Source organism: Danio rerio, chromosome 18, assembly GCF_049306965.1.
Source record: "Danio rerio strain Tuebingen ecotype United States chromosome 18, GRCz12tu, whole genome shotgun sequence".
Classification (NCBI taxonomy): Eukaryota; Metazoa; Chordata; class Actinopteri; order Cypriniformes; family Danionidae; genus Danio; species Danio rerio.
The window spans coordinates 2,754,391-2,772,044 of NC_133193.1; the positions used below are offsets into that span (position 1 = coordinate 2,754,391).

General features: G+C 32.9%; 1 protein-coding gene across 1 annotated transcript in view; it reads right to left on the bottom strand.

The window, feature by feature from the left end:
* Positions 1–2,239: 2,239 nt before the first annotated feature.
* wtip (WT1 interacting protein) overlaps positions 2,240–17,654 on the bottom strand; it is a 56,317-nt gene continuing 40,902 nt past the window's right edge. The window contains 5 exon segments of the mRNA NM_001123278.2: positions 2,240–2,392; positions 6,246–6,314; positions 6,418–6,469; positions 7,749–7,879; positions 8,235–8,297. Coding sequence (NP_001116750.2) covers positions 2,240–2,392; positions 6,246–6,314; positions 6,418–6,469; positions 7,749–7,879; positions 8,235–8,297 — 468 coding nt within the window.

Below are 17,654 nucleotides of genomic sequence, written 5' to 3' on the forward strand. Positions count from 1 at the left end.
CATGCCAAACTTGCTTATAATCAATCATCAGCTAAGTGTGAACTCTTGAAAAGGTTTATCCTACTTAGTTATGCGCATACGTTTTTTATGCGCATTTTCAAAATGTATCCGAATTATGACGTTTCCATCAATGGTTTTTTTTAATGCTCATATGCAAAATGCGCATAAAAATAGGAAGATGGAAACATAGCTACTGTCAACATTGCTAATTGTATATTGCTTTGTTTTTGGGAGTGTTTTGTATTTTGCACTGTATTTTGCACACACGCTGCAGATTATGTGACAATAAAGGGATTTGATTTGAAAAATCTTTACATAACAAACATTCCTAAGCACTGCGTCTTGCATTTTTAGATGGAAAGATGTATTCTGTTTAAAAGGCCTCTAAGTGTATAAATACTCATCATGGTCACTGTGTAACACACACATACACACAATCATAAGCACACAGTGGTCCAGCCACTAGTGCACATGAACAGACACACATCAACACACCCTTTTTTTTCTTGTACACATGTCCAAATCAAGTGCAATGCAACATCAATGGAATGCAATCTGCAACGCAACATCACATCTTCTCATGCAACTCTACTTTTGTGTCTCGTTTTGATCATAATCACACTACTGAATTATTCTGACATGTGCAAAACGTTGTCATGTGATTGCATGGCATCTGTTCGGACAGCGTGTCACACACACACACACACAAACACATGCATCGGGTCTGTGGCCTGGTTGAATCCAGCACATCCAGGCTTGAGCTTCGACCCGCGCACACACACACACACACACACATGAGCCCACCTCTAGAGTCCTGAGACACAAGACAGTGCGTCTCCTCCGCGTTAGGAAATAAATGTAAGGCAGCAAGGCACCTCATCCAGAGACAAACCAGTGTCTGAAGAGTTCACAGATCCAACCCCGTTCTGCTGGTGTCAGGTCACAGCCTCTCTGACCACAGAGATTGAATGTCTGACTTCTGCAAAATATACATCTGTTAGTCCATCTATGTGCAGCAGGCTTCATAAAGTCACCCGGTGAAGGAAATGCCAGCGATGCATCAGTGTTCGGACCACTGCCGTCATTCGCTCAGACATTCAATTGGTGTTTAAAGAGGCAGTGCACCGATTATTTACTCAAACTCATGTCATTGCAAATCTGTTTACTTTAAGGCAGGGCAGTGCAGGTGAACAGAGTAAGGATGATTGGTGAATGTAAATTAAGACAGATGTTATATGCTATGTTTAAATATGCAAATGAATCCTTTTAATTAAATATTCAGTATGTAAACAGGTAAACATTATGCCAAATTCTGAGTAAAAACCTTTTAAAATACACATAATTGCATATATATATATATGCAATTGTATTAATCATGAAAGAGTTTTCCATATTTCAGCCTGATTTTATTCCAAAAAGCACAAAATAAACAAATAAATAACTTGAAGTAATATAAATATTGTGCAAATATATCTATTTTCCTTTATTATTATTATTTATATAGTGTGTGTGTGTGAGTAAAAGAGAATCATGTTCATAAAAGAAAGCTTTTAAAATGTTAAATAAACACTTAAAAGCTATTAAAGACATGTAAAGATAAGTAATAGTACTAAAGCAGCTCAAAACTGACCAAATATTTGTATAATAATAGTCATAAATATTGTGTATGTACTACTAAAACATCCTTTTTAAAGCATAAACAAAAAAACATGCAATTTAAAGCCTCAAAAAGCACATTCTTCTAAACGTCTTCCTTTGTGTGCCACGGAAGAAAAGCTCACACAGGTCTGTAATGATATGAGGATGAGTAAAGGGTCACTGTAATGTTAATTATTGGTGAACTACCCCTTTAAAGAGCGGCAGCTTGGCACACACACACAAACAGAAATGGTGCATCAAGGCAGTGATTGAGGCGACGGCCTGATGGACGCAGGATATTCAATGAAGGCACAGCAAGTCATTAGTGTTCAGTGCTGTTGTTTGGCGTTCGGAGGGAAAACAGGCACGGGTTGCACTCCATTCCCCAGCGGCAGTGCTGAAGACGCCCCGAACGCAGCCAAAAACACAGCCGACGAGACGTGATGAGGAATGACAGTAATAATAAAACCTCTCCGGCTGGTCAAAGTGTAAATGCGCAGTTTTACAGGCACGACTAATTCCCGGTTTGTGGTTTTGGGGAAGGACAGAGCCGTCTCTGTCTCACTCACGGTCGTCTAGTTTAGTTTGAGTCCGTGTGTGTTCACAGTTCAGTGACGTGCAGCGGGTAGCTGGGCGGCGGGTGTGGTGCAAGCGGGGTTTTTAACCGGTGCAGGTGGCATCGGTGGCACAGCAAATGCCCCTCCAGCGGGTAACAGCGATGGCCCTCTTCATCATTCAGCTGCAGACCACAATCCTGCAAAACACACATACACAGCTCAAGTCAAAATGATTCGCCCTTCTGCGAATTTTTTCAAATATTTCCCAAATGATGTTAAACAAAGCAAGACATTTTTCACAGTATTTCCTATAATATTTTTTCTTCTGAATAAAGTCTTAATTGTTTTATTTCGGCTAGTTTTTAATTTTTTAAAAGCATTTTAAACCACTGTGCGTACAGACGCTGATCTGGGATCAGTTTATTGTACGGAGAGCCTCTGTTAGTCAGCGCTTATACATGCATTCACTGGTTCAGAGGTTGCATATATATATTGCATATTAAAGAAAGTGGGATGGAATGGTAAAATATGGGAGAATTTCGGCTAAAATGGGAGGGTTTACGTGAGTGAAGTGAACAGGAAGTGTTTGTGGAAAAACAGTTTTGTGAGAGAACGCAAAACATCTTTGCGAGATAACACAAAACTTTGCAAAGGAACGTAAAACATTTTTGCGAGGGAACGAGCAAAACTTAGAAATATATATTTTCCTCCCACTCATTTTTTTTCTTTCACCTATAATTTTTTTAAAAATTGAAAATTGTAAAAAACTGAACTTCACTGCTTGATTGATATACTGTATAAAATCTGTATTAGACCTGACACAAAGCACTGCATTAAACTGCAGTTGGATATGCCAAAATTTCTTCAGTCAAACAAAGAGAAAGCTGAAGTGATTGCGTTTGGGAACAGAGATGAGGTTCTTAAGGTGAGTGTGTACCCTGGCTCAAACAACAAAAAATAAGGTCAAGAATTTTGGTGTGACTCTGGAGTCAGATTTGAGTTTCAGTAGTCATGTCAAAGCAGTCAGTAAATCAGCATACTATCATCTCAAAAACATTACAGGAATTAAATGCTTTGTCTCCAGTGAGGACTTTTTTTACACTAGTGCGTTTTAGTTTTAAAACGGCGTTTTAGATCAAAACCGATCCGCATCCACACTAGCGTTTCACCTAGTGTTTCTGAACATATCTCCGTCCACACTACGCCACCAAAAACGTAAATCACGTGACCATTCACGCACTCTGGGCATGCGTGTTCTAGTATAAACAGAAAGGATGCGTCTCGCTCGGCATTTGGTTATTGTTAGTCAACAAACGCCGGTTGAACAATAAACGCAATGGCAAAGAAAGCAAGAGAGGGATTTTTGTGGACAGACGATGAAGTCGAGTTGTTCCTAAACGTAACAAATGAATAACTGCACTTCCGGTAGCGTTAAAGCCATGTGTTATAGTCATGTGATAGGGGCTTGACGAATAAGGGAAGGATACGCAATGACATAAAAGCCCCAATCAGGTAGGCGAATCTCAGCAGCTCCGCCTCCGTTTTCAGATGTCTCTGTTTTCCTTCATCCACACTGAAACAGAGTTGCAGCGTTTAAGAATGAAAACGGACTTTCCAGCGTTTTCAAAACGCTCCGTTTTCGGCGCTCGAAAACTCCGGCGTAGTGTGGACGGATGGCGTAACCGTAGCAAAACTTAAAACTAAAACGCATTAGTGTAAACGGGGCCTTAGAGAAACTTGTTCATGCTTTTATCAGCAGCAGGGTGGATTACTGTAATGGACTCCTCACTGGCCTTCCCAAAAAGACAGTCAGACAGTTACAGCTCATCCAGAATGCTGCGGCCAGGATTCTGACCAGAACCAGCAAATCAGAGCACATCACACCTGTCCTCAGGTCTCTACACCGGCTCTCAGTTACATTCAGAGTAGAGTTTAAAGGATTATTACTCGTCTATGAATCACTAAATGGCCTAGGACCTCAATACTGCTGACTGGATACAAACCTAACAGATCACTCAGATTATTAGGATCAAATAAATAAGAAACTCCAAGAGATCAGTCAAAGCAGGGTGAATCAGCCTTCAGCTACTAACAGCGCCCCCTACTGCTGAAATCAGCTTCCAGAAATGATCAGATGTGCTCCAACATCAGGCACTCAAATCAAGACTTAAAAGTGAAAACACATCAGTTTAGCTGTGCCTTTACTGAATGAGCACTGTGCTGCGTCCAGCAGATTGCACTATTGTGTCTGTCTTTTCTTTTTCATTCCTTTACAATCTGTTTAACACATTTTTATCCATTTTTAATTATTTCTATTCTTTGTTTTTATTTATATTTGTCTCTTTTATTCCTGTTTATGTAAAGCACTTTGGATTGCCACTGTGAATGAAATGTGCTATAGAAATACACTTTCCTTGCCTTACATTGTTCTGTCTTTAAAATATGTAAATTTATTTTACCACATTATTTTCAATGGCATTTTTATGTGTCTCCTTATGGCACTTGTGTTTACACGGTCGTTCATCTCGATTTTTACACTCGAACACCTAATGAATGTTTAGGTCTATTTAAATATTTATATTTTAATTAATCTACATCATTAATGCTGTAAAAGGGACATTATGAAATTGAAAATAGACACAATGGCCAGGAAGTTTATGACTGGCTGAAAAACACTAGCTGTGTGCATACAGCCCATTGACAGAAATGCAGACTTTATAAAAAGACATCTCAGCATACAGCTAATCATCTCCCCCCTGGCAGGATGTGTACTGTAAATAAATCATTTAATGCACAACCCATTTGGGAAAATCCACAGCCAAAGGAAGGGAACGAATTAACATGATATGCAATTATGGAAGCTCATTCAACCCTGTTACAAGGCAATTTTATACAAAAAAAAAAAGCATTGAAGAAATTGTGAATTGAAAGTCACATTTTAATGAAAAAAGAAAATATAAGTTAAAGAATAATATTAATGATGCACTTTATATAATTTCATTACTTCTTATTTTACAGTGAATTAATAATACGATACAAATCTTAAGCCAAGCTCAACATGCAGTGCGTCTTCTTAACTTGTTTTTGCGTTGTGAGGATTTGCAACACGTATACTGCACATATAATAAGCTGGTGTTTTTTGTAATTGCATGTGTTTTTTTAAATTGCAGCGTGTTAAACTCTTAGCCACCGTAGTTTTCTATAAAACCAAACCAGAAATGGAGGGTGTGTGTCATCATCAGCATGAACACACTCTGTCTCACTAATTAAAACCGATCATTTCTCTGGATTTAAACATTCAACAAGCCAGCAAATACAGTGCTCAGCATATATGAGTACACCCCTCACAAATCTCTCATTTAAATATATATTTTCTATAGGAAGCTTTACAATATTATATTTGTGCATATACATTAGTTTAGTCAGTACTGAAGCCAAATCTGAAGCTAATCTGACAAAATAATTTACAATAATGGTTCAAAAATGAGTAGCCCAATTTTATATGTTAGGGTAAAATTCAGTTATATATTTTCTTTTCGGCTTAGTCCCTTTGTTAATCAGGAGTCACCACAGCGGAATGAACCACCAACTATTCCAGCATATGTTTTACGCAGCGGGTGCCCTTCCAGCTGCAACCCAGTACTGGGAAATGTTAGGGAAAAATCAAGAGAAACAAAAAATATATACAATTTTGTTTAAATGTTGTAGCTTGTTATTTGTTTTTGCAATATTTGCATGAATTTAATTGTATTATCTTTCCATTTCTAGAAATGTTCTGTGACTAAAATATTATTTTAATAAATATTTATGTTTAATAAATCTGTTGTGCTCAGATGCACCAATATATATTACCCATATTCACTGAGAAATTAACAAAAATATTCATTTTCAAAATGGGGTGCAGTCAATTTTGCTCAGTTTATATATATAAACACTTTTCTAGTGTTTTTTTTTTAAATAAAAAAAATTATACACACAGTGCCTGTAAGTGAGAATAAACCTGCAACCTTTAGCCAGTAGTTGAGTGTAATATGATGAAGTGTGTCTTACCTCACAGTGATAGCAATCTACATGGTAATCTTTATCCATAGACACCACCCGTATGGTCTCCTCTGAACCCTAACCGCACACACACACAGCTCTGGTTAACCTCGGGCAGGAACATGAATTAACTTACATTTTTTTTACATTCGTGAATTAATTTATTTAGAAATGCTCGTACCTGTGCTGGCAGGATGGGCTGATTACACGAGGCACATTTAGGAGCAAAAACCCTGTGAACAAAAAGATTTTATTTACATATACAATTATATACAGTTGAAGTCAGAATTATTAGCCCCCTGTTTATTTTTTTCTCTAATTTCAGTTTAACAGAGAGCAGATTTTTTTCAACACATTTCTAAACATAATACAGGGCTCAACAATAAGGACTGCCTGATGGCCCGGGGCCAGCATGAGAGATGCTCGGAACAGTAGACAGAATCGTTACTCGCCCGATCGGGGCAGTGCTGCCTTGTCACTAAATTTTAATAGAAGGCAACATGACCACGACATCGAATTATGAGGCTAAAGGAAAACATCTGTTTCTAACTTTGTGGAAACATTTAAATGGGTACAGCATGACGAAAAAAATGAAGGTGATGTTTTGCTTAGTTTGCCGTCAATTTTAAGTCGGCCACGTTTTGTTTTGCAATAAAATACCTGTGCAGAGTTACTGAAGTTAGTCCTGCGCGCTTGCGTTTTTTTTAGTTACTTCTTTGGTTAGGTGCGTTAATCTGATCGTTACTATTATTCAAAAGAAGGTAATGATTCGCACTCAATTGCTTAATACTGTTTTTATTTTATTTTTTATTTATTTTTTTACTTTTTCTTACATTTTACGGGTGATAACAGACAAACAGACGTTTCGGCACAAAGCCTTCCTCAGTGTGTGACACATTCTCCAACTCCACCCTAATCTTTGAGTAATTGTTAAATGTAGAAAACTTTTAATGTCAACTGTTAGAATTTTTTGTATTGATGTACACCTGATTAGTGATGGTGGTTGATGCACTTTATCTCTGTGGAGTGAGGTCGGAAATGGGAAGAATGTTTATTGTCATTGCTGTGAAGATTATAAGTTATTGTGTGATTAATTGATAATGAAATGAGAGTGACGGTGTAACTAATTGCACATTGTGATTGACTATGGAATAAAAGGGTGGAGTTGGAGAATGTGTCACACACTGAGGAAGGCTTTGTGCCGAAACGTCTGTTTGTCTGTTATCACCCGTAAAATGTAAGAAAAAGTAAAAAAATAAAAACAGTATTAAGCAATTGAGTGCGAATCATTACCTTCTTTTGAATAGCAATAAAATACCTGCAAATTTTCCACACTGCTATATTTTACTGCTAAATATTAAATATAAAAATTATTTTAATTTAATAAAAAAATATTTTGAATGTTTTATTTTTATTTAATTAAAGCCTTAAAAGTTCAAATAGGAGCATCATTTAGGAGTTATGGTTCGGTCATGTACAAATAAAAAGTATCACAATGAAGAAGTCCCTCACGTGTGGTAGTCTTTCACACAGTAGATGTTGTTCTCCACGTCCACAGTGAAAGGAACTCCGTCCAGACCCTCTTTGCAGATCACACAGCGGAAACAACCAGGGTGATACGACCTGCCCAGAGCCTGCAGGATCTACAACACACACACACACACACACACAGGTGAATGCACACACATATAGAAGCAAAAATTCATGCACACACACACAGGCACACACACACATGCACAGACACACACGCAGGTGAGATGGTGGTGGGCTGACGTTGCACTAAAGAGACACAATAACATCATTTCAACATCTATAAATAGACACTATAAATGACTGAAGCACGAGCAGAGGGATGCTCAAACAGATCAAGCTGCTTTCATCATCCATTCTGCCTTCCAGTCTGATTTTAAACCAGTAAAACTAAATTACACGAGTTCAGTTCATCAGAGAGCCTTTGAACAACAAGCACAATAATAGCAGTAAAAGCCTCTTTCTTACCATCTCCATGATGAGGTGTCCACACACAAAGCATTTCTCAGCCGTCTGCTGGAAGCCGGAGTACTACACAACACAGATATAGACCTTTTTGAGGCATTTAAACAAAAACAGTAGTCCAAATGTATTTCCTGTTGTACATTTTTCATTTTTATAGCTTCCGAGAATCCAAAAAGAGCGACTTATATTGATGAATAATGTTATGACAGCTGTTTTAACATTAAGTTATGATAGAATCGCCTGAAATACTTTGATCACAAGCAGGTAATGTTCTTGGGCCTGTGACATCACCACATTGAAATCGTCTATAGTACATATGAACATATTTGACAACACACACTTATTTACAACATAAACTATGTCCAAAAAAAGTCCAAAATGTGAAAATGAAGTCTCTTATGTTTATTAAGTGCATTCATTTATTATCCTTTCTGTCTGAAATACAGTCCACTTTCTGTTGGTCATTTATAAAGCCCTGCAGTTTGAAAAATAATTATGTTATGACCTTTTAAAACATTCATTCATTCATTCATTCATTCATTCATTCAGGGGTCGCCACAGCGGAATGAATCACCAACTACTCTGTTTTATGCAGCGGATGCCCTTCCAGCACTCATACACTACTGGCAATATTATACAATTCTAATAAAAATATAAAATGATAAAATAAAATAAAATATTCATTGATTTTCTTTTCAGCTCGGTCCCTTTATTAATCAGGATTCGCCACAGCAGAATGAACCGCCAACTTATCCAGAATATGTTTTACACAGCAGATGCCCAGCACCACAACACTGGGAAAACACCCATTTACTTTCATTCACACTCATACACTACGGCCAATTTAGTTCATCAATTCACCAACAGCGCAAGTGTTTGGACTGTGGGGAAAATTGGAGCACCCACAGGAAATCCACGCCAACACGAGGAGAACATGCAAACTACACACAGAAATTCCTATAATATAATATAATATAATATAATATAATATAATATAATATAATATAATATAACATAAGTTATAACATAATATAATATGACATGACATAATATAATAATATAATATAACATAATATAATATGACATAATATAACAAGACATGACATAATATAATATAATATAATATAATATGACAATATAACAATACATGACATGATAATATAATATAATATAATATAATATAATATAATATAATATAATATACTATACTATAATATACTATAATATAATATAATATAATATACTATAATATACTATACTATAATATAATATAATATAATATAATATAATGTAATATAATATAGTATAATATACTATAATATACTATAATATAATATACTATAATATAATATAATATACTATAATATAATATAATATACTATAATATACTATACTATAATATAATATAATATAATATACTATAATATAATATACTATAATATACTATAATATAATATAATATACTATAATATAATATAATATACTATAATATACTATACTATAATATAATATAATATACTATAATATACTATAATATAATATAATATACTATAATATACTATAATATAATATAAATTAATATAATATAATATACTATAATATAATATAATATACTATAATATAATATAATATACTATAATATACTATAATATAATATATTATAATATACTATAATATAATATAATATAATATAATATACTATAATATAATATAATATACTATAATATACTATAATATAATATAATATACTATAATATACTATACTATAATATAATATAATATAATATAATATACTATAATATAATATAATATAATATAATATACTATAATATACTATACTATAATATAATATAATATAATATACTATAATATAATATAATATAATATACTATATTATAATATACTATAATATAATATAATATAATATAATATAATATACTATAATATACTATAATATAATATACTATAATATAATATAATATAATATAATATACTATAATATAATATAATATAATATAATGTAATATAATATAGTATAATATACTATAATATAATATAATATACTATAATATAATATAATATAATATACTATAATATACTATACTATAATATAATATAATATAATATACTATAATATAATATAATATAATATAATATACTATAATATACTATACTATAATATAATATAATATAATATACTATAATATAATATAATATAATATACTATAATATACTATATTATAATATACTATAATATAATATAATATAATATAATATAATATACTATAATATACTATAATATAATATACTATAATATAATATAATATAATATACTATAATATACTATAATATAATATAATATAATATAATGTAATATAATATAGTATAATATACTATAATATAATATAATATACTATAATATAATATAATATACTATAATATACTATAATATAATATAATATAATATAATATAATATAATATACTATAATATACTATAATATAATATAATATAATATACTATAATATACTATAATATAATATAATATACTATAATATAATATAATATTATATACTATAATATACTATAATATAATATAATATAATATAATATAATATAATATAATATAATATAATAGCATGTCACACCACTTCACAACCACTCAAACTCAAAAATTATGTAATTCCCACAACTCCCCAAAGCAGCACCATTAATCTACTTGAACAGGTCTCAAGGGGGCGCCGGTGCGCTCTTTCTGAGCCTTTCATTAAACATCAGCCCAGAGTCCCAGATGACCATCAGCACAATTCCTCAAAAGATCATCAGAATTGAGTGACTGAGTACTGCTGTTAAATTTAGCATCAAACAAATGTCTCAATTGTGAGACATCAGAGCTCCAAACATTTTCCTGAGGTTTTCAGAACTCCTCCGGTCACTGATGGACCAATTCACTTATAGTTAAAGGCACAGTTATTAGTATTACTACATTTGTATTTCTTCTCAAATATTTCCCAAGTGTTTAACAGAGGGATATTTTTCAACACATTTTAAAACATAATAGTTTTACTACTATATGATGACCGCATATAATGTTTCACTAGATATTTTGGAAGATACTAGTATTTTTGAGTACACATTTAAAGGCTTAACTAGGTTAGTTAGGGCGATGAGGCAAGCCACTGTATAACAGTGGTTTATTTAGAGGTCAATAATATCATATATATATATATATATATATATATATATATATATATATAATTCTTATAGGGGATTTTAATATTAGCCTTAATTTTGGCCAATTTAAAATTGGCCTTTTATTCCAGCCTAACTAAAAGAAATAAGACTTTCTGTAGAATAAAATAAATATATATACAATTAAAAATACTGTAAAAATCTCCTAGCTGTTAAACATCACTATATGAAAAAAAATAAATAAATTATTTCACAAAATGGAGATTAGTTTTGCCCTCAACTGTACACTGCATTGAAAATACACATTTTATCAATTCTTACTTTCACTAAGGACCAAACCCACTACCTTGGCATTACATTTGCAATAAATTTCACCTGTAGTATAAAATATTAAGATAAAAATAAGAATTACAAAAAAAATTACAAAAGCGGTTTCTATAAACAGTTGAAGTCAGAATTATTAGCCCCCTCTTTATTTTTTCCCCCTTTTAAGATTTTTTTCAACGCGTTTCTAATCATAATAGTTTTATTAACTCATTTCTAATAACTGATTTATTTTGTCTTTGCCATGATGACAGTAAATAATATTAGACTACATACTCTTCAAGACACTTCTATATAGTTTAAAGTGACATTTAAAGGCTTAACTAGGGTAATTAGGTTAACTAGGCAGGTTAGGGTAATTAGGCAAGATATTGTATAACGATGGTTTGTTCTGTAGATTATCGAGAAAAAAAAATTGCTTAAAGAGGCTAATAATTTTAACCTTAAAATTGTGTTTAAAAAATTAAAAACTGCTTTTATTCTAGCCGAAATAAAACAAATAAGACTTTCTCTAGAAGAAAAAAATTTTATCAGACATACTGTGTAAATTTCCTTGCTCTGTTAAACATCATTTGGGAAATATTTAAAAAGGAAAAAAACTTGAAAGGGGGCTAATAATTCTGATTTCAACTGTATATACTACTGGTCAAAAGTTTGAGGTCAGTTTTTTTAATTATTAACTTAGTTTAATCATTTGTTTAAAATTATTCTGTTCATCAAGGCGGCATTTATTAAATGTAAAAAAATTATGCTGTTTAATACTTATTTATTAAATATTTATTTATGACTTATTGTATGTAGTTTCAAATGAAATTATTACTTCAGTCATTATTGGTTATATAACTATTACCATTAATAATGATGATAATAATATTAATGGGTGGCATGGTGGCGAAGTGGGTAGAACTGTCGCCTCACAGCAAGAAGCTTGCTGGTTTGAGCCTCAGCTGGATCAGTTGGCTTTTCTGTGTGGAGTTTACATGTTCTCCAGTGTTCATGTGGGTTTCCTCCACAAGTCCAAACACATGTGGTATAGGTGTATTGAATCATCTAAATTGTCTATAGTGTATGTGAGTGAATGAGAGTGTATGGGTTTGCCAGCGATGGGTTGTAGCTGGAAGGGCATCCGCTGCGTAAAACATATGCTGGATAAGTTGGCGGCTCATTCCACTGTGGCGACCCCTGATTGATAAAGGGACTAAGCTGAAAAGAAAATGAATGAATAATAATGATATTAATAATATATAATATTAGAGTGATTTCTGAAGGATCATGAGACTCTGAAGACTAAAGTAATGAAGCTGAAAACTCATCACTGGAATAAATGATTAAATTAAATTATAAACTACTTTTGAACAGTTATTTTATAGTCCAATAACATTTCACAATTTTACTATTTTTACTGTATTTTTGATGAAATAAATGCAGCCTTGGTGGGGAGGATAAGCTTATTATAAAACATTTAACAATCCTACTGACCCCAAACTTTTGACCAGTAGTGTGTTACAATGCTAAATACTGACTTAAAGTCTGGACTGTCTTGTTAAGGTTAACAACATAAAAAAAAAAAATCTGGATTTGTTGTCTGGTAATAATCATACTAATAATACTAATAATACCATAAAAATGTAATGCTTTTATTCTAGCCAAACTAACATATAATAATAAAATATAATGGAATATAGGTGACGCAGTGGCGCAGTAGGTAGTGCTGATGCATCACAGCAAGAAGGTCGCTGGTTAGAGCCTCAGCTCAGTTGGCGTTGCTGTATGGAGTTTGCATGTTCTCCCTGCATTCGCTTGGGTTTCCTCTGGGTGCTCCGGTTTCCCCCACAGTCCAAAGACATGCGGTACAGGTGAATTAGGTAGGCTAAACTGTCCATAGTGTATGAATGTGTGTGTGAATGAGTGTGTGTGGATGTTTCCCAGAGATGGGTTGCGGCTGGAAGGGCATCCACTGCGTAAAAAAAAAAAAAAAAACGTGCTGGATAAGTTGGCGGTTTATTCCGCTGTGGCAACCACGAATTAATAAAGGGACTAAGCCGACAAAAAAATGAATGAATGAATGAATGAATAATAGAATATGCTGTGCAAATTTCCTTGCTCTTATTAAAAATCAATTGGAAAATATTTGAAAAATAATTCAAATTTCACAGAATGGAGAATAATTGTGCATTTATCTGTACACAGCATTTAAAGTACACATTTTTAATCAACCCTGTGCCTTCCCTGGGAATCAAACCCACAACTTTAGTATTCATTAGCACCATGTTCTACTATTTGACCCACGGGTCTTAAATAAAGACTCCAGGTCCTGAATGGAGGACAGGTTGCAGGGCTCTTAAATCCAGAAACGCCCCTGAGGGGAGCCATCTGTCCCGGGACAGGGTTTTGATTTGGTTACTGGGGTGTGGAGGGTTTGGAGGAGTAAAGATCTCCTCAAACAGACACTCTACGGAAATGAGAGGCAAAGGCCACCGCAGATCCTGGCAATCTATTGTAGGAACCAAAGGCTTGATTTTAACGACGTGGATCTTTGCGTCCGCCTGAGGAACGCGGCTCATTCCTCAGCGGTGACATCATCGCTCTATTCAGCAGTGTGTGTGCTGCTGTTTGTGTATGTTGTGGGCCACCAGGTGGGGTCGGGAGGGACCGATCAATACTAGGAAACCCCCACAGACCCGTCAGACTGACCATCTGCTGGACCCCGACGGCCGGTTCCTCTGTCACTCACGTCAGCAGGAGTGTGGGTTGGGGTAGGGCTGAACAATATATTGTTTGAGCATTGATATCCTAATGTGTGTATCTGTAATAGTCACATCGCAGTTTATTATTATATTTTAAAGATTAAAAAATAAAGATATTAGTCAATATATAGAGTTTTGTCATTATTTGTTCAATGATTACAATGTCATTTTACATTACAAATAATCTAGTGAAATTTTATTTATATTGCAATAATTATTATGATTAAACAAATATTGCAATGTCAGCTTTTTCCAATATCATGCAGCCCTAGGTTGGGGTAAAAGAAATGGCTTATGGCCAATATTTTACTGTATTGTATTGTAATGTATTTAGTCCTGTCAAAAAAAGTTAACCACATCCAAAATATTTACGTAATATGTATGTAGTTACTGTGTATAGATATTGTGTATATATAAAAAATACAAAGCCAAAATATTTACATGTATATTTATATAAATTTTGAATTACATCTAATATTTAAATAAAAATAAACATTTTCCCACATACATATATATATATATATATATATATATATATATATATATATATATATATATATATATATATATATATATATATATATATATATATATATATATATATATATATAAATATATATATAATTTTTTTTTTCAGACATGCTTTCAGTTTCTCTGTCTCTTCGCGGCGAGTTTAGGCGAAGGAATGTTTATTAAGTAAAACTGGCCTCAGACGGTTTAGTTTAGTCTGCGTCAAACCTGCAGGAAAATATTAGGCTTTGCTAAAAGACAGGTTATTTTACCAACGATTAGGGTCAATAGTGGTAGCCTTGTACAGATATTAAAGAAAATCCTAATATTAAAAGCGGAAACAAGCTGGACCACAACAGATCAGACCAATGTCATAACCAATGCTCAAATAATGTAGCCTACAGTTTATAGCAAGCATCATGTTTTTAGTTAGATTGTGCCATCTATCATGTACAGTAGGCTTATAGGTCCGTTATTTTAACTAAAAAAGATATATTATTTGAGCACCAGAACTATAGAAACTGTATTATGTAAAAAAAAAAAAAAAACGTAACAGTATCGGAATCGGGTCTGTATCGATCGATACTCTGATTTTTGGTATTGCGATCAGATCGGTTGCAAAAAATGGTATCGGTGCACCCCTAATCCTATCATATATTTATTATAAAAATATAAGGTAACACTTTATAATAACTACACTGAATAATAAGACATATAAACGTTGATTTCAATAGTTTATTAATCCTTTACTAACTCATTCTGAATTACCCTAAAAATGGTTTGTAAATGATGCGATATTTAATTTAGTAATGAAAAAGAAATCATTACCTAAGTATGGAAGTACAATTATTAAGCACATTTAAAATATTTTCTTAAGAAAAGAGCATTTGTAGCTGCAGTTATAAACTGCTTACTAACCCTTATTAATGTAGACTTAATGCTTCACAGATAATGAATTCACTATTTGCTAATGCTTAATAAATGATTTAGAGTGTGTAGTTATTATAAAGTGTTACCAAATAGGATTGTAAATGACAATGTTTTTATTTTAAATTTGATTTGCGATAAATTTCACCAGCAATTTACATAACAAAACAAAACTTAAGATTAAAAATATTTTATACACTACAAAATGTAAATCTCAAAAAACATTTTAAGAGGTCTCATAATTTATAAACAAATGTAAGAGATAAGTATCTGAAAGTACAATTTTAAAAATGATAATTTAATTGATATATGCAATTGTAAAAATGCCATTAAATGAACAAAGCACCATAACATTGATATCTGCTTGTTAAGTCATGACGTTTGAAATACTGTTTCCATGTCTAAGCCGCTACTCATTTGAATTGAGAAAATATTAGTTTATTGCCATATTTTAGTCATATAAACACACATTAAAGTGAATTTTGATCAAATCCTGGTGTACACAACAGTCTCTGGACTTGCTGCATCACAAACACCAATAATTTAACAACTTATAAAAAATGAATCACATTCTGGCCATCTGATATTAAACATGAATACATATATTGCGGTCATGATTTTCGAAATATTACAGCGCTTTGTTTATTATTACCATTTGTTGAGTCTCTCTATACATTTTGATATGTGATATTATTACTGATGATGCAAAATGCTGAAATACAAGATACCACAGTCTGGAGTTTCATGGTAATGTCCAGCAATAAAAACAAGATCAGAAAAATCCAGTACGACAGATTTGAGTCAGGATCTTGGCTCCTGCATCCTTATTGGCTTAAGGCAGAATAAGATCTGAGGAGGTGGGCGGAGCTACAGCATCTGTTTTCCCAAGAGACTTTGACATTCATCCATCCATCAATCCACTAATGAGGGCTAATCAATACAACCCTGCAATACAACCTCCCTCCTAGGAAACATTCAGTTAAATGAATTATTGTAGGCACTGCAGCTGTAAGCCTGTCCCTATAGAAGGATCTGGTCTACAAAAGCAGGACAATCCCTGACAGGTAATTATTAACCCTATAATGCCTGCTGTATCATCTTTGATGATCAATTGGGATCTCTAAATTATCAACAGACTTACTAGATGACATGTTGCTGCCAATTTGCTTTGCTACACTCATACTTTTTAATGAACTGTATATACACTGTAAAAAATAACCATAAATTAGCAGTCTTCTGTATCTTGTGATATATATATTTATTTTTCTCATGTATTTTTCTGCTTCTGAATTGCATTATGGAATCTTAATCTTTCTTATGACAAGTTTTAACCATAAAACGTTGAAAAAGTGACTTTTATGAACATTTTCAATAGTTTGCAGTGCTATATTGTCTATGTTGGTGTTGTATATTACACTACAAAAACCTTAATAATAAACTGCAGTACATTTTCAGCTATTTTACAGACTGATCTCGCTATATACTGTTATTTCTTATACAATATTTTATTTCAAACTACTAAAATGTCAACTAAAGTTATGCTGTGTTCACACCGGACACGGAAGAAGCGTCAAGCGCGAGTGATTTACATGTTAACTCAATGCGAATAGACTGCGGCGCAATACGCGCGAATGACGCAAATGGTGCGATATGCACGGCTTAACGCACGTTTCGCGCGAATCGCTTGAGTTAAAAAATCTGAACTTCATCGCACATTCACATCG